At 41.2% G+C, this 24,846-nt stretch overlaps 1 protein-coding gene across 5 annotated transcripts in view; it reads left to right on the top strand.

Annotated features, from left to right (window-relative positions):
- The window catches only part of ZFHX4 (zinc finger homeobox 4), a 178,378-nt gene that overhangs the window by 129,659 nt on the left and 23,873 nt on the right, over positions 1 to 24,846 (top strand). For 4 of the 5 annotated variants that reach the window (XM_050940465.1, XM_050940466.1, XM_050940467.1 and 1 more), the window contains exon 5: positions 22,075 to 22,191. The exons of the other annotated variant lie outside the window; for it this stretch is intronic. In XM_050940465.1, coding sequence (XP_050796422.1) covers positions 22,075 to 22,191 — 117 coding nt within the window. The remainder of the gene's footprint in view (positions 1 to 22,074; positions 22,192 to 24,846) is intronic. 5 annotated transcript variants of the gene reach the window in all.

The raw sequence follows: 24,846 nt of genomic DNA on the forward strand, positions 1-24,846 counted from the left end.
TAAAATTATTTTAACTGCAGTTCTGTTTAAATAGGGGTGGGGACCATTTATAAGGAAACAAGCTAATTACTGCGTTCCTATTATAAAAATCTTAAAATAATTATTAAAGAATGTTTTCACACGGTTCATTTAAGGAATCACAAAATTGCCCTAATAAAAAGATTTTTTGCCACAATTTTTCTTCATTTTTAAAAAATGAACTTAAATGTCCAGTTTCACTACTTGTTCATTCCTCAGCTACTTTCCTCAAATGTCCATAGCTGAAGGGAGAAAATGTAGATGGAGTACTGCAAAAAAAAGTGGCTTTCCACTTGTTTGCAGTTTTCCTGAGACACCATCAAGTCAATCTTATGTTTTAGTTTTGAGCACATATACAGTAATTCAAGTCTTCATGAATCATGAGTCAGGCCCCAAAAATCATGAGATTGGCCTAAAAACAATGAGATTTTGAAAAAAAATGAGTTTGTTTTAATTGCTTTCTGGTTTTTGACCCATTAGAGTTCATGTTTTCCATATTTTTATCCACAACCATGCGGACCAGAAATTTTGTTTTTGAAATGAAAGCTAAGATTCTCACATCATCCCAACCTTCCAGGAGCTGAAGCTGTAAGGAAAATATGAAATATTGGGAGACTCATAATACAATTTCATGAGCTGGCAACACTGCATACATTTCTGTGTCACAAGCTGAGGCCCAGTCCTGCAACAATGATGCACATCTGGTACTTCACTCATAAGAGTTACCCCATTGACTTCAATGTTTACAGATCCAGATCTTGGCCTCTAATAAGGTTGCTTTATACTTGTTGGGCCTGACTGACCAACAGCCATTAAACCAACGATAGCTGTACAAACTGTTCCGTACTAACTGCAGAATTCAGCCTTTGCTTGAGTTTGATTTGCAGCCATGCACCAACAGTGGTTCATTCAAAGTTTTTATATATGGAAGCTATCTTAGAAGCATTTTGCAATTGTATTTCTTTGTTGTGTTTTGGTTTTGCTTTGGTTTTGCTCTACCTGGAACTATAGCTTCAGTTAAGGCAGAATTATTCAAGTCTATGAGATTGATGTCACTATAGAAGCCAAATGGTATTTTTTCTGTAGCCCTCATTGGTTAAATCTATTTTCATATGATCAATATGCCTAGTGCATCTAATCAGAAGCCATTTTTCACTGCTTTCTCACAAAGATACTGTAGTTGATCTTTTAGATATAGCTATAAAATACATCCCCTCCCCAAACATAAATTCCAGTAGACCTAGTCTTGTTTCTGTCTTCTTCTGGTAGGCAGTAGCCTAGTATATTTGTTACCTGATAAAATTTTGTTGGGATCTGCTTTCATCTTATTTTATATCTGGTTACATTCTAGAATCAGACTGAAATCCATAGAGCTCATGCCAAGGTCCTTTTTATCCACCTAGTGACTTACTTAATGCCATGACAACAGAGATGACTTCCAAGAGCTTTTGGCAGGTACCAAGCTGCACATTTTTCTTGATCAAGGGTGACCCAGAGCTTCAGAACAGGGCAAGCTGGTTTGGGCAAATGTGGGTTGGTTTGTATCTTTATGGATATGTAGATGGTGGGCAAACCACTGATTACAAGTGGGAGTGGCTACTGGGTCTGCTTTGGTGGCAAAAACCAGTAGCAGCATGCCGCTCTGTGAAAATGTATCTCTGAAGTACACAAACTGCACTAATGATTTGTACAAGTGACTTTAGATGTAAGTGCACATCTCCTCAAGGAGCAGCTGCAGATGTAAAACCATCTTCCCTACTGCCAACTAAGACAGGACGTGGTGATCTGACAAATTCCATTCTGCGCCTGATGGAATGGGTTCTGAACACCACATCATTTTTACATGCAGTCCAAGATGGATTTTAGTCTGTATAATGACCTTGGGCTAGAGAGTCTTCTCTGTTATATGATTATTTGAGAATATAGCTAGGGTGGTGATCTGTGATGATGCTGGTATCAGTCAGGTATCCATCTTGAAATCAGAGCTGCTGGGTGCTCAGCATTTCTGAAAATCACTTGTTTAGGAATCTAAATATGGATTTAGGATCATAAATTTAAGCTCCTCATTTTGAAAAATATTGGCTAAAAGCTAGGTCTCTGATTTCACAATTAGCTTCCAGATTGCCCTTGTGCAAACATGGAATTTTATATTCCCACACACTTGTACCGTTTGTGAATGTTGTGGCTTGTGATTAACATATGAACTGGACCAATAAGGAAATTTTCATTGAATGCAATGCAAGTCAGAGTTGGCAGGGTTCACACAGCTCCCCGGTGAACGAAAAATCAGGTTCTTATGGCTAAGCCCTAATATCAAATAAGGTGGATGTGCAATAGAATACCTCCCTTCCAATGCTGAAGCAGCAGATATTTGGTTGGAGGTGGGGGGGAAGGAACTGAGGGCATACCTCTCAACCTTCCAGTCTGCCAATGTGTGACACAAGCTATCCAAACATGACAAACAACTAAAATATAGAACACTTGGGGTCTGTTGTGACTTGTACCATAACTGGCAGATTGCAATGTTTGTTTTATCCATAGAACCAGTTTTTAGGGATGTTTCTTTACTCAGTGAAGCAAATAAATATGTTTCAGATGTGGGAGGGGAAGAAGTTCCCTGTTTGAATTTCTCAAGGGGTGCCAAAGGAAGGAGAGTGGTCCCTGTTGATAGTTAATACAGATAAGTTTACCCTACCTCTACCCAGCAATACAATCCATTCAATCTGCCCCATCCTGGTCCTAATCCTCCATATGCTTTCCTCAAGGCTGTCCTTTCATCTGTTGCTCAGGCAAATCTTGCTCCTCTCTTTCATTCCCCAAAAGGACTAGAGCCAGCCATTTCCATGGACGAGAGAGAGCAGGTCGGAGGGAGCAGGCCAGGCCAGTGTATTCTTCATGGGGGGAGAAAGGAAGGAGGGAATGGAGGCTCCCAGCTTGTGAAAAGCCCAACAGCTTAGGGTGTGCTTAACTTACACCTCCCCTTTCCATCTTCCTGTGAATGTAGTGAACCAGCCTATGTTCTTCTTCATTTCTCCCCTCTTCAAAAAATGAGTTAGCTCCTGCACTCCCTCCCTCAGGAGCATGGCTTGATTCTTGGTGGGAAGGAGAAGCCAGGAGCCCCTGAGATCTCCTTCTTTTCTCAGTCCCATTAGGCAGCTTCTCCTCTCTGTCTGTTGAGGGGACACTGCCAGAGAATGCAGTGCAGAAGGCAGAATTCACTCTGATATTGAAGATACTGCATTATGGGGTGCAGTTGAGGGGTTTGTGTGAAGGATAACTTGTTCACTTGGCCCCAATCTTCCATGTCAGAAGGGGATGATGCTCATCCTTCTGGTCAGGTTTGCATGTCTGATTGCAGAAGCCAGACCATTCCACACTGTGAACCTTGTACTGAATTGTAGTAAATTCAAAGTCTACAGTATGTGATTATTAAGAAAACTATAGTGGCTAGAGCACTGGACTGGAACTCAGGAGACCTGGTTTCTGTTCCTGGCTCTGTCGCTGGCCTTCCAGGTGACCTTGGGCTTCACTTCATCTCTTTCTAACTCAGTTTTCTTGTGTGTAAGATGGGAATAATGATACCTCCTTTGTAAAGCACTTCGAGATCTATTGTGAAAAGTGGTGTATTAGAGCTCGGCATTATTATTATTCTAGAGCACAACATTCAAGCATTAATTAATGTTAGCAAGTACCAGGTCGGGCTCCAGGCACCAGCTTATCAATCAGGTGCTTGGAGTGGCCACTCCGGAGCAGGGCGGCACTTTTAGGTATTCGGCGGCAATTCGGCGGAGGGTCCCACACTCCTGCTGGGAGCGAAGGACCTCCCGCTGAATTGCTGAAGATCGCGATCGCTGCTTTTTTGTTTGTTTGTTTGTTTGTTTTTCGCTGCTTGGGGTGGCAAAACCCATGGAGCCAGCCCTGGCAAGCGCTGTTATTTTAATGATTTCATTTTGGTGGGACTACTTTTTTTACAGAAAATGGAAAAACGTCAATACAATAAGTGATCCTAAGAACATAGCAAAGGTTCTACTCTGCCATAGTGTATTGTGACAGAGCCAATATTACAAAGACATTTAAACACAGTGTATTGTCATGTATATTGGTTAATGTTAAACATATCTCTAATGATAAACTAAGATATGAGTTCTAAAAATTATCTGTTTAGTTTTCTTGTAATTCTTTCAAGAAACATATACAAAAGATTTGTGTGTGAGAGTGATTCAAACTCCCTTATCTTGAAAGAAATCAAAATATTTTATGGTTGAAAAGTTTGTATGGACCTTTTATTTATTTATTTATTGCGCAGAGGGCCTGGAGGGGAGAAAAATAGCTAAAATCACATGCATAAAATATTTAGTAATCAACAAGGTTTTATTTTTTACAATGGAGGTGCCTAAATTACTATTGCGGCTATGATAAAAACTCCAATAATTTTTCAGGTTCAGGCAGTTATTTACGGTGTGTTTCAACTCACATTACTGCTTTCCAAGTGAAATAATAATATTGACTAGTGGCTACTAACATAGACCCCAATCCTGTAAATGACAGTGCGCATATTTAACTTTACACACATGAATTGAAATCATTAGTACTTCTTACTTGTATAAAGTTACGTACATAAATGTGTGGAGGACAGGACCTTTGTGATGAATATAGGTCTGCTTTAATGCCAGGTGTTGACCTTTGGATATATTTTTGCCTTGGTAAAAATTCCCTTTATCCAGTTTGTGGTTTTTTTGTTAATTTCTAAATATGTGTTATGGGTGTGATTCTCAAAAGTGTTCAGCATTGGTCTAACTCTTCTCCCGTTGAAATCAACAGGAGATAGGATTTTCAGAAGTGCTCAGTGTTGGCCTATTTGACATGTTCATTTAAACCTCACTTTTTTGCAGTTAGATTCTCTGTAAACTTGAATTTTTCTTGTGAATATCCTGACTCTGGCAAAAGCAATCTGGGGTAATACTGTACAAAGTCCATTTAAATTATGTTATTGTTCAGGCTAATGATAACCAGGAAGCTACTTTACGGAGCATTGGTCTAAACATCTTGTTTCATTAAAAAAACAAAAGAAAAGAAAAAAGCTGAGACAAAGATAGCATGGCTGACCAACTGCAATTCTCTCTGAAGTCTATCATAAATCAGGCCTGGAATTTTTATTTTTAGAATTATACTGTGTGTAAATCAACTAGTGTGTGTTTGAAAGTCCTGTGTATAAAACTCTAAATTATGATTATTACATGTCACTAATATTAGCATGGCTATTTAGTTAAAATGTTTACTAATAGGATAAAGATAGACACTGCATATTCTAATACCCATTAACTGCATTTACCAGACTAGTCTTAAATGAGCAAATCAGGTAACTATATTTATTGATTGAATCTTTGGCATACATTTTATTTCTCAGACTCTTCTGAAAGTGATTTAATTGAGCTCAGCATTAATTCAGTGACATGAAGGGGTAAATTTTCAAACTGTGTAAGGGATGTCAATCATACAACTCCTGTTAACATCAATCTGATGGGCGTAGTGTAATCCTCGAGCATTGCCATAAACCTTTATTCTGTTGTGTTTTAGGACTTTATATAGTATAAATTTGGTTCAGATTTGGTTTGCAATATATGATGTTTCCCTTTCTCGCAAGTCACGCTTGAGTTTAGTGACAGGACATATAGGGTCACAGCAGAGCAGATTCACCTCCTAACTGAGTACTTCCATCAAAGAAGCCAGTGTCCTAATGGACTCCTTGCAATGAAGAATAATACCCCTAAAAAGAGACTGATCTTCTCTGCACTGAAAAAAGATCTCTTTGGGAGATGGAGACCCAACAGCACAAAGTACAGAGACTGTGATGGTAAGGGGTTGTGTAATTAGTAACATAAGTGCAGATCATCCCCATTCACATTAAAAGTCCTAGGAGGAGGTTTTGAGATGAAAACCCCTTGAGAAGTCTATTGCTGAGATTCTCTTATATCAACCCAAGTTTGCTCCGCTCCCCGCCCCTCCTTCCCCACACCTCCCAGCCTTCCCTCTCAGGGAAAAAGGGGAGCATGGCTCACTCCAAATTGGGCAGACCACTGGGATCCAAGGGCCATTGGCATGTACACCTTGTGGCCCCACCACTACTGGCTCTGGCCCTCAGCTCCCCACAGGTTCCCTGGCACAATGGCTCAAAACCCCCAAGCTTTGCAGAAAAGGTAGCCTAGGGTCAGTTACACCTAGCCGCAGGTAGGACAATATGCATCCCTGACAACTTCTCGTAGACCACTCAGTCACCTCTCCCAGTGCAGCCCCCAGATGCACAAAAAGGGTTTTGCTGTGTCTGGGGTTTTACAGAGGCAGATGAGTTCCCCTCCCTTGTAGAAGGGGAAAGTGTTTATGTGGAGGAACTCTCGTGTGCACATGTCTCTGGGAGGGACAATGTGCTCCTGTGATAATTACGTGTATGACAGCAGGGTAAACCCTGAATTAATTTGCCTACTGGTTCCAAGGGTGTAAGATCATATGAGTCATGTAAATTAGTTTTTAGAGAGAGATGGAACCACATGATTGTGGTATATGTGAATACCAATGACACGAGGCACTGTAGAAGAGAGAAATAGAAATATAGATAATTAAGATATATGCTTAAATCCAAAACCTCTGCAGCAGCCCTCCCTGAAATACTGTCAGTTCCAAGCGTAGAGCCAGCTCACAAGTATTTAAGAGTTGCAGTGTGCTGCTGAGATGGTGTAAAGAGGAGAAGTTAAGGCACTGAGAAAAGAGAATCTATAGATGAAGGATGGTCTCCATTTCAACAAAAATGGAATCAGACTACTGATGAGGAAAATTAAGGTTTGGGGGGATTATTTAAACTACAGCTAGAGCTGGAAAAAAGGAGCATTCAAATCAGCAAATCAAGCTTGCTATGCACTGCAGATGTACAAATAGAATGATATATTCGTAGTAGGACTCAAGTCAATTGAACTGGGAAAAGGGAAGGTGGAGGATAAGGACAGCATCTAATATGTTACACTGTTTCACTGAAAAGAGGTATATAAGCCATGCTATTACAAATAACATTTACTAATGCCTGTCTGCTATACTGATACACAAAGCTTAAAAGCAAATTTGGGTGAGCTGGTACGGTACATTTGGAATTGGGAGAAATCCTAGACATAATTGGCATTTTTCAAACACAATGAGATGAGAATCTACCTATGCAATTATCACTCTTTCACTATTTATAAAGCAAATATCTCTGTGTTATCTGAGCACTAATTGATATTGCCTACTTTCAAAACCTGCCATCTGAAACTCAGCAGACAACCTGAGGCTCAAATCTCAGGAATAATCAATGGGACACTCTAATTCCTAGCTATAAACTGCACAGCAAAAATAGATTAGGCTTTAGAGGTAGAAGTGAGCACTATGCACGAAGGATTCTGTTGAGTCTGTTCTAAGAGGACTTTTGGATGACAAGGTAGAATGTAAAAGCAGCAAAGAATCCTGTGGCACCTCATAGACTAACAGACGTTTTGGAGCATGAGCTTTCGTGGGTGAATACCCACTTCATCGGATGCATGAGGTAGAACGTGTATGGTACAAATTCCAAGCATAAAAATGCAAATAATAGTAAGGCCATTCTTCAAGCAGTGATGGGGAAATCTCAAAAGGTTCCATTTAAAAAATCACCCAAATGTTTGGATGCTTACTCAAATTATTTGCATTTGTGATGGGTCTCTCACTTTGCTGCTTTCCTTTCCTAACTCTCTCTAATTTTTTATGGAAGAGTTTTCCTCCTTCCCTCTGGAGTCAGCGCAGTGCTTGGCCCTGTGTACTCTTCAGCTGTACCTGAGTCAGTATGCCCAGTTTCAGTATGGTTGTTCTGACCTGTTACAGTCCAAAGATTTACTGCAAGTACTACAAATTGTAACCATGTTGAATCTGAGTTAGGTAGGACTGTTAACAGGAGTTTTCTTGATGGGAGGAGTCTTTGGTAAAGATGGTTACACACATACAGTTATTACAGCCTTGTTTGAGTGGCTGGATAGAGGACTCTGCACTGTCTTCATAAAAGAACCACAGAGCCCATGTGATCTAAGTATCCAGTCAAAGCAGCTCAAATTTTGAAGTGTGAGCACTGAATACTTTAAGCCATACTTGCCACGAACAGTTTGCAAACAGTCCATAATCTGCTATATGTTCACATAAAACATTTGTGAAATAATTCTGAACAAACAGATTTGTGAAAATACGTCTGTGCCCACATAGTTCAAAAAGAAACAAACACAAACAAGAATCTAAATTCAATTATTCACTGCAAATAGTTCATCCAGTTCTGCAGGTGACACTGAACATCAAGAAATGGGATTTATAAAGCTGGAGACAAGTAGTTGGATTATATGACAAGGTGTAGTACGAGAATGTATTCAGGTAAAAAAAAATATCCATTAAAAATGGAAATCTAGCCCAAGTGATTTTAATAGAACTGAACATAAAGGCTGGCTAAGAGAAACAAATAAGGGAAGATGAATAATAAAGACAAATAGGAAATATTTAACTGCTACAGAAATAGAAAGCCTGGAGGGGAATCACTAGGTCTCCTGGATCAACATAGTGTACAGGAGTCAATCAAAGAGGACCAGGAAATAGCAGAGACACTATTTTGTGTTGGTCTTCATCAAAAGATAACTGCAGTAGAAATATTCTTTATACATTATTTCAGGGAGATATTGTTAGCAAGAGAGACAGAGAGAGAGAGAGATCAAAAAAGAGACGAAGGAAGAAAATCAGAAAGTTAAATCATGAGTCCTGAATGGCATACTTCAGAGAGTTCTGAATGAACTGCTAATAAAAATCTGTAGTGTCATTTTAATACATCTACAACTATATAAGAGGAGTGGGGAGTGGTAAACATTGTGAACTCCTCTTTAGAAATGGTTCCAAGGATGATTCTGGAAATTATGCATGGTGCCATACTTCAGTATCAGGAAAATTATTTCAGAAGATAGTTCTAACTAGCAATTGTTTGATGTAATATAGCTGGAAGGAGCCAACTTGTTTTCTCTAAGTTTGAATTGTGCCTTGCTAAAGTGTTTGAAAGAGTTAACAAAATAGCGGATAAAGAACAATTGGCAGATATAATTTATATAAACTTTAAAGGCTATTAAGGACACGATAGCTATAAAGTGGCAGGTAAAGGATTAAAAGCTGGTTGTGAGACATGAAGCAAAGAGTAGAAATAAATAATCAATTCTCAGCATGGAAAGAGGTTAATAGAATGCTGGTTCCAGAGATCAGCACTAGAAAACATGTTGTTCAATATATTTATTAACAACCTAGAACAATGGGTAAATTGTGAAGCAGCAGCATTTGCTGACCAAATAAAATTGTTTAGGATAGTCAAATCTAGGGAAGATTGTCCTGGAAGGACCTGGTAAGTAGGCAATGGAATGGTAAATGAAGTTCAGCATAGACAAGTATAAGATCGTGTGCATTGAAACAAGCAATTGAAACTACTTATGTACACTGAACTCTGATTTGCCCTGATGCAACCGTTCAAGAAACCTATGGAAATATCATATACATCTCCATGAAGACATCTGCTCCATGTGCAGTAGTATTAAAAAAAGAAAATACATGGCTAAGCAATATTCAGTAGATAGGGAATAATAGAAAATATGATGGTGTCAAAGGTAGTATAAGTAGGGTCCTACCAAATTCACGGCCATGAAAAACATGTCACGGACCCTGAAATCTGGTCTCCTCCTGTGAAATCTGGCCTTCTGTATGTTTTTACCCTATACTATACAGATTTCATGGTGGTGACCAGCGTTTCTCAAATTGAGGGTCCTGATCCAAAAGGGATTTTCAGGGGGGACACAAGGGTATTTTAGGGGAGTCATGGTATTGCCACTCTTAGTTCTGCACTGCCTTCAGAGCTGGGTGGCTGGAGAGCGGCGGCTGTTGGCCAGGAATCCAGCTCTGCATGCAGCAGCGAAGAAGTAAGGAGGGCGATACCATACCATGACATCCTTACTTCTGCGCTGCTGCTGATGGCAGCTCTGCCTTCAGAGCTGGGCTCCTGGCCAGCTGCCACCGCGCCACCAGCAGTAGCAGTGCAGAAGTAAGGACAGCAGTGTAATAACCTTAGTCCCAGATTTGGACCTTAGCGTCCAAAATATGGGGGTTAGCATGAAAACCTCCAAGCTTAGTTACCAGCTTGGACCTGGTACCTGCTGCCACCACCCAAAAAATTAGAGTGTTTTGGGGCACTCTGGTCCCTCTGAAAAACCTTCCCTGGGGACCCCAAGACCCAAATCCCTTGAGTCTCACAACAAAGGGAAATAATCCTTTTTCCCTTCCCCCCTCCAGGTGCTCCTGGAGAGATACACAGACACAAGCTCTGTGAAACTACACAGAGGGACTCCCCCTCTCCCTTCCCAATCCTGGAAACAAAAAGTACTTTCCTATTCCCCCAGAGGGAATGCAAAATCAGGCTAGCGATCCAACACACAAATCTCCCCTTGATTTCTTCCTCCCACCAATTCCCTGGTGAGTACAGACTCAATTTCCCTGAAGTAAAGAAAAACTCCAACAGGTCTTAAAAGAAAGCTTTATATAAAAAGAAAGAAAAATAAGTACAAATGTTCTCTCTGTATTAAGATGATACAACACAGGGTCAATTGCTTAAAAGAATATTGAATAAACAGCCTTATTCAAAAAGAATACAAATCAAAGCACTCCAGCACTTATATTCATGCAAATACCAAAGAAAAGAAACCATATAACTTACTATCTGATCTCTTTGTCCTTACACTTGGAAACAGAAGACTAGAAAAAAGAAACTACTTCTCCAAAGCTCAGAGAAAGCAGGCAGCCAGAAAACAAAGACAAAGACACTCAATTCCCTCCACCCAAAGTTGAAAAAATCCGGTTTCCTGATTGGTCCTCTGGTCAGGTGCTTCAGGTGAAAGAGACATTAACCCTTAGCTATCTGTTTATGACAAGCAGTACTGCAACACCCCTCTTCAATAACTTTGCAACCCTCCTCCGCCCCCCCCTCAGAACTCTTCTTTGGGTTCTGACCCCTACAATTACAAAATTATGAAATATTAGATTTAAGTAGCTGAAAGAATGAAATTAACGATTTTTAGAATCCTATGACCATGAAATTGACCAAAATGGACCATGAATTTGGTGAGGCCCTAAGTTTAAGAATCTATAGAACAGACATAATAGCCTCATTTTTTAAAAGTAGTACATGTTCGCCTTTAATATGGCATTCAGCCTTTGTCACTTCATCTCAAGTAGAATGTTTAAAAAATAGCATCCAGAGAAGATCAACAAAAATTTCAAGAAACAAGGGAGCAGAAGAGACAGTTCACATATGAGGAGATATTAAAAAGACAAACTGGAATAAAGAAGAGTAAGAGGAGATATAGTCCAGGTATATAAAATAATGAATGGTATTGAGAAGACATACCAGTGGCTCCTATTTATTCTTTTCCATAAGACAAGAACAAGCACAAAATAGGAGCCTGATACAAAGACCACTGAAATCCAGGGAAGCCTCCTATTAACTTCAATGGGCCTTGGATAAGGTCCCAAATGATGGATAATGATTAACAACACAGTGTATATGAGGAAAACTTTTGTATTTTAAATAGCCTTGATACAATATTATTAGTCCTTGTGGCAGAAAACACTAACACTCTCCGTACTCTAAGCTGATGGGAGAAAGAGCAGCTTCTGAGAACCGTAATGGCAGCCAAAAGACAAATACAGATGAACTGGAGAAGTAAAACTACTCTCAACATAGATTCATGCTTCAGTGCCTTTTTAGAAGTGGCCAAGTATGAGAAGGCTCTGGTTTTGCATAATAAATGATTAACTGTACATCTCTAATCACATCTGGAAAACATTGCTAGTGTTGCATTCTGAACAGCTGACGTTCTCTGTTAATGGTTTTTGTCTTCATAAACTGCTTTTTGCTTCTTGCAAAACATTTGATGAAATTACAGCATAAAAACAAAACAGCAAAATTACCCAATTTTATTGAAAAGCAGTTTAAACTAGAATTATCTTAGCCAAATAAAATGTTCACACATTTACCACACTCATTACCAGACATGATACCTCTCCCAAACCAATTATCAGAATGTGGGAGGGAGAGTAGAGAGTATTCCATCCAACTGAGCAGCTGCCAGAGTGGAAAAGGCACCTCTGCATCTTAACTTCTCAGGAGGACATTCCCTCTCCCTGTCCATCACCTCGAGGTGAGCCTGTGGTGGTAAACATCATAAAAACAAAACAAAACCTGGACAGATATGATTACACTGCTATGGTGAATCTCTTCTGTCTTCTAGCTGCAAGGAGAGAGAAACTACTCTTCCTTGACAACAGCAAAGAGTGGGAAAGAGAAATAGAACAGAAGTGCAGTAGAAGAGAGACAGTTCCATTGATTTACCAGGAGTCAGGAGGAGGAGACAGAGTGTGGCAAGTGTGAAAAGCTGAAAATATGGGTGTAGTGAATGGGTAACATGGATGTGACATTAGTTGGCAGAGTGCCACCACCAGACCCTTCTTTGATGAACAGATAGTGCCTACACTGGCAATACGGTGATTAAAAGAGGCAGATTGTCCACGTAGGGCCTATGAGAAACTTAAGAAGAGCCTGTGGACCCAGATGGCGCCTGCCCACTTCACTGGCAGAAGGCATGGAGAGGGGAGTTGATAGGAGGAGACCTAACCCAGTTCAGGGCTGACCAGGAAGGAGAGCAGAGCAGTGCTTTGCTTCTCTTGATGGGAGAGAAGGCTGGTTGAAGCTCAAAGGCTAACCTAGCTTGCCGGCTGGATAAGCCCTGGCTACAAGGTCCCAGAGGATTTGCAGAAGCACACACTGTTTGGGAGACAAACCCTAAATAGAAGAGTGGGGTCTTACCAAAGGTTTGTTGGATGACCCTGTTTTGAGTTGTGCAGTGTTTGTGGTTCCTGATTTCCTGTGGACCTTATCATCCCAGAAGGGGTAGGAATGTGCCTTGGCCAAAGGGGCAAAGCGCTGCTACCTCAGACCTCTCAGAGAGAATGATGTGCTGGTGGAGACCCACAACTGAGTGAGTTCTACCTTCATGGGCCACAAGAGGACACTGAAGATACAGTGCAGTCACAAACCTGGTGGAGAATGTGGGCAGAGATCTAGCCCATTCAGAAGGGAGCAGATCAGGACTTAAAAGAAAAAAACACCTAAGGAAGGGACTACACCACAGTATGGGTGGAGCAACTACTGAAATGGATGGCATTTCAGAATGTCATCTCTAACAGCAGCAACATGGCTCCTACAGCAGATGACCTCCCACCAGCAGCAGCTGACAGGAGACTTAACTACAGCGTCTGGTGCAACAGGTTGTTATCCTGTTGCAACATCCTGCAACAGCTAGGCCTTCTGCCATGGAGCCATTGTGGGCCTCAGTGCCCATCAAACTCATGAATATGGAGCCTGAAGATGATCCACCAGCCTTTCCTGAAACTTCTGACAGTAGAGACATGAAGAGAGGGACCCCTGGGATCAAGGGATCTGCTCCAGGTGATGGGAAACCTGGCTACGGTATGGGGGGGGGGAAGGAAGGGGAGAGACTGAAGATACCCTCCCAGGTCTTGCTTTGTCAGGGTACAAGAGGCATGAAAAGTTGTAGATGGGGAGGATCAAGGACAGGTTGGACTAGGAATTGGGTCTGCTAGGTGGGACTCAGCTCAAGAATCCACATTCTAAAAGGGGAACAACCAGAACAGGGAGAGCCCTGCAGAATTACTTACCTAGAGTATATCTTGCGAAAGGGCTATGTATGACCTCTTGTAGATAAGGTCCAAGCCTTGAGGGATCTGCCCCATGATGACTTAAAAAACATCTATTTGGGAACTGGTGGGATACTACCTCAGGTTTGTATTGGTGTTCTCATCTATTGTGACACCTCTCACTGATCTGCTCCTGGACAGCAGAAAGACGTGTTGGATGGAAGCCTGTAAGAAGGCCTTTCAAACATTAAAGTCTCACTTCTATTGGAAGCCTACTTTATGCATCCTGAACTTCAGCAAAGAATTGCTCCTTCAAACTGATGCTTCTGAAGTTGAGTTGAGGGTTGTTTTGTCCTACATGGTCTTTGTTGAGGAACATCTCATCTGCTACCTGAGCTGCAAATTGTTCCCGAAAGAATTGTCCCTGTTATTAAAAAAAGAGGGCATGGCAGTGAAATGGGCCATGGAAGGACTCCGGTATTACCTTCTAGGCAAGGAATTCACTCTGATCACAAATCATGCTACTGTATGATGGCTCCGTGCCATGAAAGACACCAATCCCTGACTCATGAGGTGGTACCTGTATCTCCATCCCTTCTTGTCCCATGTCTGGCATATGGCTGGGAGTGCTCATTTAAATGCAGACTTTTTCTCTTGTGGTAGAGGGGGATCAGTGGGGAAGAGTGATACCCCAAGCAGCATCCTGAGAAGGAGGGTGTGTGATGGGACAGTTAGGCCTCATACAGGCAATAAGGTGATTAATTAGGCAGATAGGCCCCATACTGATAATGAAAAGAAGAACCACCTATGGACTCAGTTGGTCCCTGTCCTACTACACGTGAAGCAAAGGTCAAGTGTGGAGAGAGGAGTTACAAAGAGGAGACCTAGCCCAATTCAGGGCTGACCAGAAAGGAGAACAGAGTTCTTGATGGGAGAGAAGCTTGGTTGCAGCCCAGAGATTGAGCTAGCTTGTTAACTGGGTAAGCACATGCTACAAGGAACAGTGAGACACTGGTATTGGAAGAAGCATCGACTGTTTGGAGACAAACCCTGAATAGTGTAGTTTCCACTGAATGTTCATTGGACAATCCTGGTTTTAGAATCATAGAAGATTAGGGTTGGAAGAGACCTCAGGAGGTCATCTAGTCCAACTCCATGCTCAAAGCAGGACCAGCACCAACTAAATCATCCCAGCCAGGGCTTTGTCAAGCCTGACCTTAAAAACCTCTAAGGATGGAGATTCCACCACCTCCCTAGGTAACCTATTCCAGTGCTTCACCAGCCTCTGAGTGAAATAGTGTTACCTAATATCCAACCCAGACCTCCCCCACTGCAGCTTGAGACCATTGCTCCTCGTTCTGTCATCTGCCACCACTGAGAACAGCCAAGCTCTATCCTCTTTGGAACCCCCCTTCAGGTAGTTGAAGGCTGCTGTCAAATCCCCCAAACACACACTCTTCTCTTCTGCAGACTAAACAAGCCCAGTTCCCTCAGTCTCTCCTCATAAGTCATGTGCCCCAGTCCCCTGATCATTTTTTTGCCCTCCGCTGGACTCTCTCCTATTTATCTACATCCTTTAGTGGTGGTTTTTTTGGTTCCTGATTTTGTTTTGACCTTAACACATCAGAAGAGGTAGGACTGAAATGTGCCTTCATAAGAAGGTAAAGCACTGCTACCTTGGACCTTATAGAGCAGAGGTGGGCAAACTACAGCCCACGGGACTGTCCTGCCTAGCCCCTGAGCTCCTGGCCCCCCGGCCTCTCCCCTGCTGTCCTTCTTCCCCCGCAGCCTCAGCTCATTTGCTTCGCCACTGGCACAATGCTGTGGGTGGCAGGGCTCTGAGCTCCTGGGGCAGTACAGCTGACCTGGTGCTCTGTACTGCGTGGTGATGGTGGCAGCGTGGCCCGGCTCCAGCCGGGTGGTGCAGCTGTAACACCGCCAGCCACCGGTGCTCCAGGCAGCGCAGTAAGGGGACACGGAGTGGGGGGGTTGGATAGAGGGCAGGGGAGTTTGGAGTGGTGGTCAGGAGGCAGGGGTGTGGATAGGGGTTGGGGTGGGGGGGGGGAAGGGCTTGAATGGGGGCATGGGTCCCGGGGGGGGCAGTCAGGAAGGAGGAGGGGTTGGATGAGGTGGCAGGGGACAGTCAGGGGCAGGGGTTCCGGGGGCAGTCAGGGGACAGGGAGAAGGGGTGGTTGGATGGGGCAGGAGTCCCAGGGAGGCTGTCAGGAATGAGAGGAGGGGTTGGATGTAGCGGTGGGGGTCCAGGGGCAGTCAGGGAACAGGGAGCAGGGGTGTGTAGATGGGGCAAGGGTCCCAGAGGGGCCCGTCAGGGAACAGGGGGGTTGAATGGGGCAGGAGTCCCGGGTAGGGCAGATAGGAGGTGGAGGCCTGGCCATGACCCCCTCCCCTAACCAGCCCTCCATATAATTTACGAAACCTGATGCGGCCCTCAGACCAAAAAGTTTGCCAACCCCTGTTATAGAGAGAGCTAAGTACTGGCAGAGACCCACAGCTGGGTAAGTCATGCCCTGACAGGCAACAAGGGATCATTGCAGAGGCAACCTGTTCACACCTCCATTGCACCACAGTTTAAATAAAATGAGCTTAGCACCTCTCAAATAGCCAAGTACCTCAAAACAAAATGGTGCAACACGGAGGGCACTTTGACGCCTGCTATACCATTTGGTGTCCATGACAGCCACTACTTTATTATAATATTGTTCTAAAAAATATCACCCTTCGTAGCAGTACTTCTAGACATGGCAAAGCAGTTACAAAAACAAAGTAGCTAATTGACGAGTACTGTTATATGATACCCAGAAACTTTTTCTTTCAGAGTAAAGACCTTTGAGAGTGACCTTAAAGAGCATTTGGGAGTGACTACAGATTATTTCCAGGCAGCTCATCTTCTGTAAAAATATAGTATCAGGCAAATGTAATGTCACGTTGTTTATTAAAATGTCTATTTGGTAATCTGTGATGTGTTTGGTATATATGGAGCTATTCAGCACTAATGATGGATTCCCCTCGGACTGACTCCAATGGAATTACTAGGGTAAATAATTCTTGAACATTAAATTATCATGAGCTAAACAGATTTGTGAAGTATGTTAAAATAGTCAGGTAACACCATCCCCCTGCTTAGGTAATCTTTTCCCCTAAATATTTTCTGTTGTGTAAGTAGCCATAGTCTACTTGAATGTTAAAAACAAACAAAACGAAACACCTGTGGGTGAAATTCTGGCCCCTGCAGAAGTAAATGGAAAACTCACATTGAATATTAGTGAGACTGGAATTTCACCCAGTGATCTTTTTTCCTTGTCAAAATGCTTGCTCACTGCTGACTCTTGCAAACCCTTACCCATGGGAACAGCCCCATTGATGTGACTTCTTGCGTGAGTTGGGGTTTCTAGGATCAGGCTCTGGATCTGTTCTGACTTGTTGAGTTAGAAATTGGAGACAAAATGCTGGAAGAGTTGGGACTTGAAGGAATAGGTGCCTTCTTTACAACAGATACCTGCTTCTTATTAGTTTGTCAGGCACAGACTAGCCTGCCTGAAAAACTGTAAGTTGATTGTTTCTATGCATTTTCCATCCAAGGTCCAAGATAAGGAAATTATAAACAATGTACTTGTACAGGAAACTCACTGTCTCCAATCCTGGCCAGTGATATAGCTCTCTTTCAATCTGCTGGGAGTTTTCTTTTACTCCACCTACCCACCAACCAACAGCTAAAGGCTCCTCTTCAAGCCTTGGTTCCTCTATTTCTCCCTGGTTCAATTGTGAGTGATCTACTAAGAATGGCTGACATACCTAGCCCCACCCTGAGCACCAAACGGGAGCTCCTGTACCCTACCCCATTCCCACCTGCACCCCTTGCACCAAATGGGAGCTGCCCAGGTAAGCGCTCCACACCCAAACCTCCTGCCCCAACCCTGAACCCCCTCCCTCATTCTAGCTCCTGGCCAGACCCTACACCCCAACCCCTAGCCTGCTCCTTCACCCCCAGCCCTGTGCTCAGTGCACTCTCACCCTCAGCTCAGTGCAGAGAGGAAGAGAATGGGCCAGAACCAGGGAGAAGGTAGGTACCCACTGTATGTGGGCAGGGCCGGGACCCCAGACCAGCAGCGGGCTGAGCGGGTCCAGCAGCCAGGATCCCAGCTGGCAGGAGCCAGCGGATGAAACCCGTGAGCGGCAGCGTGCTGAGCTGCTCAGCCCACTGCCGATCTGGGGTCCCAGCCGCAGGCCCCACTCAGTCCGCTGCCGGCCTAGGTGAACAGAACCGCAGACTAGCGGCAGGCTAAGTGGGCCAGCGGCATAAGATCAACATTTTAATTTAATTTTAAATGAAGCTTTTAAACATTTTGAAAACCTTGTTTATTTTACAATACAACACTAGTTTAGTTATATAATATATAGACTTATAGAGAGAGACCTTCTAAAAAACATTAAAATGTATTACTCTTACGTGAAACTTAAAGTGAATAAATGGAGACTCAGCACACCTGTTCTGAAAGGTTGCCGACCCCTGGCCTAGATCATGCAAGTGGATCTATGTAGGTGGAATCTTATACCTACACAAAATTGCATTGACTTCATTGGGATGGTGTGTGGTCATATGGGTCTGCCCACACAAATCCAATTGTAGGATTGGGACCTAAATCTGTAACTTAATCTATTGCTGGGTAGGATGTAGAAGGTATATAATAAAACACGGAGTGCAGTATTAGCTAGTTAATGTTGCTTTTGGAGCCTTTTTAATTTTTCATCTTTAATGTGATTCTACCTGTGCATTCTGCATACTGCACTAGCATTGTTTTTTGGATTTGATTCTAAATCAGTTGTAGGAAAAAAGTTGATAATAGTTAAACTCAAGAAACCCAACATCAAAGGGAGTTTTCAGTGTCTTGATAAAATAAAACCAGGTGTGCCAAAAATATCATATTACCATAGTAAGTGTTATTAAAACCATTAAGGTACGTTTGAATCCTATGAACTGTTTATTTTCAAAGCTGACATTTGTAAACATATAGAGGTAGAACTCTTGTAAATTTAAAACTGAGTGTTAGGACTTGCTCTTAAATCTGAAGCGCCATCATATTGCATTTTGCTGCATTTGTTATTCTGAGCTGGAGCCATTACATGTTAAGAACTGAATGGTATCTGTCTTGGTTAAAATATGAAATAATAATAATAATGAATTACTAACTAATAGAATATGCTAAAATATGCTATATTTGTAAAAGTCAGCACAGATGTGCGTGATAGCACAGTTTGGTATTTATGCCTAACACTTACTCTCTAATGCAATTCAATAATTATCAGAAGGATTAGTCAGTCTTTATCCTCTTTCCTAATTTTAACAATTTGTTTTAAGTAGAACAGCTGTATTTTCATCTTATTCCTTTGATGAACCTGGTGACAGTTTGAACCTGCAGCAGTCATAGACACAGTTGGTACTATTTCTAAGGAATCTATGAGCAGCTATATTATCATTTTTTATCTATGAAATTTCTTTCTGAAATGAACACCATACATATTTCTGAAATGAATGCCAAATGTATTTTCTAAAAGTGAGTGCCTTTGAAAGCTGAGGCAGCCAGTTTATACTGTGCATAATAATGATATTAATTTTTATGGTGTGTATAAGTTACATTTTGATTAGTTTTTTGCATGATTAAAAATTTGCAAAGCCTTTATGGCCCCCAGGAGCCTACCTGTAATAAACAGCTCTCACCTTCCAAACCATAAAACAGGTCTGCAGTACTTGAACATTAGAGCTAATTGCCTTGCTACATCAAAGGGAGTACCAGAGGACTGAGAAAAATCACAGAAAGGAGGTGGGGTGGAGGGGGGGCAGTTTCACCTCTAAAGGTTATGTGTTTGTGGTTTGGTGGAGCCCTGTAAAGTTATGGCCTTAGAACTGCTGTTTGCGATTAAGTTGATGGGGAAAGTCTATCCCGCAATCTCTCTCTGCTGCTGACACAGAGTCTTTGTTCACATTCAGATTTCTCAAACTGTTGCCAGGGTCAGGATGAGGTCAGACACCACGATGATGTATAGGAGAACATGTCTGGGAATTTCTCTCACACTTAAAACACATACCAGAAAAACAGGAGAGCACCCTGCAAAAATTGTCTGATGAGACCCAGATGATACTGTAGCTTTTCTTTTAGTACCTTCATAATTTTCTCGCTCTTTTCCTGACACACACACAATGGTTTATTAATGTGTGCCACGATAGCCCGTACAATTTTATGTCCCTTCAAGATAAGGACACTCAGTAGCACTTTGACACTTCATTTTCCAGCCCAGGGGGAATGGGCCAGTAAATCTACTAAAAGAACCAATGCATTCATTCCCAAGGATGAGTCGAAAAGGAATTGCCATTGGCTGTTTTAGGCCTTGGGGCCTGACACTGGATATGAGCCTCATGTGTGTGCACTTGGTATTAACACAGCCCAATCCAGTCATGATCACAGACTCACAGCATCCCAAACTGTGCTCCCCTGCCACCCTTACAAATACAGCCTCACTTCCAACTGTGACTAAGATGCCTACCATGTTTGATTAGTAATCATCACTGAGAGAGGAGGTGGAGGGAGGGAAGAGGCTAAAGCAGCAAGAAGTGTGTTTCCATTTTGATGGTAATTTTTATGTATACATTGATTTTAAAAAGATGTGACTGCCTTTCTTTCAGCATTGTTTTAAAAAATGGACATTGATGTTGAGCCCTCTCATGTAGAAACACTGGCAAACTTGTGCCAAACACATTGCTTTGATTTTTTTTTCTTTAATTCAAAGTTGCAGCTGAATTCTTTCTTTTCTAATTTACAAAAGGTTTTGTGTAGAGTTTTGAATCTGATAAGCACGCTACTATCTTTCTTAGGGTTGTTTGCCTAGATGTACAGTTTCAGTGCATGGCTGGCAAGTAAGGCACTAAGTAGCAATTTTTTTGTGCTCAGCTGCTACATATGACAGAGGATATTTCATTGTCTTGTCAGAATGTTATTAATAAAACATGGGGTGCGGAGAGGGCCACTATTTCCCCTTTCAATCACTATAGCATTTACAATGAAAATTTTATGCAGTGTGTAATTTTCAGTTAACGCTTGACACTTAAAATGTCGGTAACTGCATTTTGTGTGGTTCCTGAAGGGTTAATTGTATCATGTTCTCTGCATAAAAGCTCTGCTTATCAAAAGTGAATAGAAGAGTGTATGCAAATGTGTGTCTGTGACCTTTTGCCTTTCCAGGGTTAATTTATATGGTCATTAAAGATTTTATGAAATTGAGCAGCCTGGTGCTTCAAATCCTATTTTACCTTCACCTCCTAATTTATATAATTCCTACCTAAACTGGGAAATATATATATAATATAATATTTTATGCTGCAATGAAAACAGCATGCCGTGCTGTAGGGAGTTGCAAGTCTGGTTATCTGGCATTACTCAGATTGCTAAAAATTCATTAAAATGTGACATCAGCACAGTGAGAGACAAATGATCACAGAATGAAAAGGAACAGTGGGCTTTTCACGGATTAGTGCTACACAGCCCCAGCATAGAAGCTAACTGCATAAACAGATTAATCCACCAGTAGCAGCATAGCTAAGATTTACAGAATAATTAAATAGGGTTGAGTTACTGTGAAGATTTCCATGTAATCTAGCTTGTGTGAACACGTAAGTGAGGTGTGGGTAATACTGATTCCTTAAGAGCAATATACTAAGTTGTATCATTTACCCTGTATAGCTCCCCCTGGAGACAAAATCTGAGAGTTCTCCAACAAAGCAAGCCAAAGGCTTATACCTAATACAGTACTTACATACTACAATTAGCTGGATACTGCTATGCTAATAGGATTTATTTTTTAGTTTCTTTGTCTCTTTTTTTGGCTTTAAAATTCATTTTATATGTAAGGTGTGTGTGTGTGTGTGTGTGTGTGTGTGTGTGTGTGTGTGTGTGTGTGTGTGTGTGTGTGTGTGTGTGTGTGTATACACAAATCACTTCTAGCCAATGAGAACCAAATGAGAAGCTTTAGATCTGTCATACTTGTGAATGCTATGTGGTCTGATAAAATCATATTTATTATTCCTGGATAGAATCTGAAATATTGCAAATTTTTCATAATTCATATCAAATCACTTGAAAGTGCCATTCTTTTTCTCCCTCTTCATTCTCCCCTCCCCGTTCCTTTGATTCTGTTCTTACTAAAGGCTGTGTTTTTAATTGATGTTAACTGGTCACTAAGTTAGCTCTTCTCTGTGCTTATCCACAGAAGAACAAGGTGAAGATACAGAAGGGTCTGCTAAAAGTACATCAGTGGCTGTTGCTGATGATAAAGACACAAGTGAGAGAGACACTAGTGAAGGCAAAAAAGCTAGTAAAGACTCTGGTAAGATGCTAGAATTTTGTCCTCCCTTCCTCTCCCCCCACCTTTTATCCTATTAAATGGTCTTTCATTTTAAACTGTCTGGACATTCCCACTGCTATTCATTGCATGTGCATTTTGCATGTGATTTCTATCAGTAGCCTCCCATTGACCTATTTTTAATCATAACCATCTGACAGGATAGATGCGGATAAGTTGAAGAATATTACAGGACGACCAGTGAGATTATTTTTTAATCAAATCAGTTTGTGTGCTTGTAATTTTTTAAGCGCCTTTCATTAATCTTAGCTGTACTTGTGATTCCTCTGATGGCATATTAATTTTTCATAAGCATAGGATTAGATACCACTTGAATTCTTTTTTCTCTGCAATCAAATTTGGTCCCTCTTGTAACCCTAAGAATGCGGGGGGGGGTGTATTATTATTATTATTGTTGTTGTTGAAGTTGGGGTTTTGTTTTCATTCTTGCTGTCTGACCACTTACAGTCAAGAATCTGCCCTCTTCCTGGGCATTTATTTGAGGCATTTAAGAAAAAAACAACCCCAAAATCCAGCAAAAAAGATTACAGATGATTGAGCCTAAGAAAGAGGAAATATCATTGAAAATGGATTATAAGTTAGGTAATTTTGATCTCCTGAAATAGATGAAGCCCAGTAATGAAAGCTACTGTCTTTGAAAACAAAACCCCTATGTCATGACATTTACTTGTGCATAAACAAACCCAGGGCCAGCATCTGGTGTAGATACCCAAGGCTTTTTCTGTATTTGATTTGGCAAATATGTGACTTCATCCATATTTTTTATGTATGAGATGGAAATCTTTGGTTGCAATGAATATTACATTGGCTACTTTTGCTGCACGCTATACCTAGTTACATTATGTTGGATTCATTGAAGCAGAAGAAATGCTGAAACAGGTTGAAGCCTATTAGTTTCAGGTAGTCATATATCTTTTCCCTGTATCCCAGTGACAGCAGCATATAAAGGAGCTTGTATTCTCCATAACGACATTTAGTTGTACAGAAAATATCATTTTACATGCACGTTTACTTAAACCCGAATTAGCCCATATTTGTAATTCACTCTACATATTAAAAAATTTGGATTTATTCAAAGTATTTATTGATGGCCCTTTCTATATCAAATTAATTCAGAAGACTGCTTTAAGGATTAAAGCTTAGTTTAAGTTTGCTTGTTGACATGTTGAGGTCAATATCTGTTACAGTTTAGACCTCAGCTGCACTTCAGTTGTTTTATTTTTGAGATCAGGAGGCTGCAAAAAGGCTGCTGATGACAAAGATGATGTTGAAGAAGAAACTATGTTGTGGTTTAAAATATATATCCCCTTTGGCTGGCTCTTTGACTTGGAAAGAGCTGTCTGCAGCACAGTAAAGCCATGCTCCTAAGCTGACTTGGGTCTTTTCCGTGTTGTCTAATCAGTGGGTCATCCTGGAAATGCTTCAAGGGAAAGGAGACAGCCACATGAAGCATACATTTCCCATCATTCGCTCTACCTAGGGGGCACCAAAATCTACTTCAGAGGACTTATCTGCCCACTCTTTGTAAAGCAAACTCATTCCATACCTTCCTCCTTCTTCCACAAGTATTAAAGGTCCAACGGCGAAAATGGACTCTGGAAGAAATAGTGTGGGGGAATTCTCAAGATTCCAGTAGGATTAGTCTGTCATAAGAGCCAACTTTAATTGGGCAAACCTATGCCCAGATGCCTGCTGGGTGCAGTACGACAAAAATGGCATAATTGTGGTGCACCCCAGTGTCAGTAATTACAAAGGTGTCTCTACAGTAAGAACCATATAAAAACAAATGTCCTCATGCTTTTCAGCAACCACAGAAAACAATTTATACTGTAAACTCTTAAACTGACCTTTTAAAAACTTTTGTTTAATTTTCTAAATTAATTCTGCTTATGTAGCACTCATGCCAGGGTCTTAATTCTCAACTCAGCTGACAAGTATTTCTAATGACTGAATAACTGCTTATATATAATTGAATGTTAATTTGGGCTTTCTCATGAATTGAGTGTTGCAAGTCTTGCCAAGAGAAATCTCAGGAAAACCAATAAATTAATCACAATCTTAACAAGTTAGACAGGAAAGCGGTGTGACCCCTCTTTAGCATGGAATCTATTAGAGGAGAAAGGATTAACATGTTATTTAGTAACAGTGTGTTTGTGTAAGATGTTGTGCTGTATTGCTTACCTTATCTCAAGGACTGGAGCTTTCAGAATGAGACTTGGCAAAATGAAAGTGATATTTGTTGAATATTCATTCAGAACAGAAAAGCCTACTAATGCCTCATTTATATTGTCATTTAAATCTAGTGCCACTTTAGATTAATTATAATCCAAATTACGGCTCTATGCAATGCAAGAATTAATATGGAATTTATCCAGATTAATACATTTGCATTGAAAATATAATATGTCTCTGCCATGGCTAAGGGGAGTACTTTTTAATAAGGTAGTAAACATGAGGAAGGATGGAAATTAACCTTCATTATTGCAGTGAAAATTACCCTTTCATTCTACTCTAATTAGAATGCTGTACCGGTAATTTTAATTTTAGAATTATTTTGAAGTGGAGTAACATCATCTGATATATCACAAGTCTTAAGTTATGTGATCTTTATGAAATACA

This window comes from Gopherus flavomarginatus, chromosome 2, assembly GCF_025201925.1.
Source record: "Gopherus flavomarginatus isolate rGopFla2 chromosome 2, rGopFla2.mat.asm, whole genome shotgun sequence".
NCBI lineage: Eukaryota > Metazoa > Chordata > Testudines > Testudinidae > Gopherus > Gopherus flavomarginatus.